The 704-nt window shown below is 37.8% G+C and overlaps 1 protein-coding gene across 1 annotated transcript; it reads left to right on the forward strand.

The window, feature by feature from the left end:
* Positions 1-5: 5 nt before the first annotated feature.
* LOC117119399 (P cell-type agglutination protein map4-like) lies at positions 6-674 on the forward strand (the record flags this gene model as incomplete). The annotated part of the gene is made up of 1 exon (XM_033264195.1): positions 6-674. A coding segment is annotated over one exon (669 nt), but the record flags the coding sequence as incomplete, so codon positions are not given.
* Positions 675-704: the final 30 nt, after the last annotated feature.

Raw genomic sequence — 704 nt, forward strand, 5'->3', positions numbered from 1 at the left:
CAACTGGAGGATTAACAACGAAAGATAAAATATCTACTGTCGATGCAACAACTGAAGAATCCACAACTAAAATAGAAACAACTGTAGATTCTACAACGGATTCATTAACAACGGAGGAAAAGACAACTGTTTATGCTACTATTAAACAATCAACAACCGAAGAGAAGACAACTGTTCATATAACAACCGCTGAATCAACAACGAAAGAGAAGACAACACCCTATGACACCACTGTGGAACAAACAACGACGCAGAGCACAACGGTTGATATAACAACTGAAGGATTAACAACGAAAGACAAAACATCTACAGTCGATGCAACAACTGAAGAGTCCACAACTGAAATAGAAACAACTGTAGATTATACAACGGATTCATTACCAACGGAGGAAAAGACAACGGTTGATGCTACTACTAAACAATCAACAACCGAAGAGAAGACAACTGTTAATATAACAACTGCTGAATCAACAACGAAAGAGAAGACAACACCCCATGACACCACTGTGGAACAAACAACGACGCAGAGCACAACGGTTGATATAACAACTGAAGGATTAACAACGAAAGACAAAACATCTACAGTCGATGCAACAACTGAAGAATCCACAACTAAAATAAAAACAACTGTAGATTCTACAACGGATTTATTAACATCGGAGAAAAAGACAACGGTTGATGCTACTACTAAAGAATCAACAACC

Source organism: Anneissia japonica, unplaced genomic scaffold (genome assembly GCF_011630105.1).
Source record: "Anneissia japonica isolate Jap-2015-1 unplaced genomic scaffold, ASM1163010v1 scaffold109414_len704_cov104, whole genome shotgun sequence".
NCBI lineage: Eukaryota > Metazoa > Echinodermata > Crinoidea > Comatulida > Comatulidae > Anneissia > Anneissia japonica.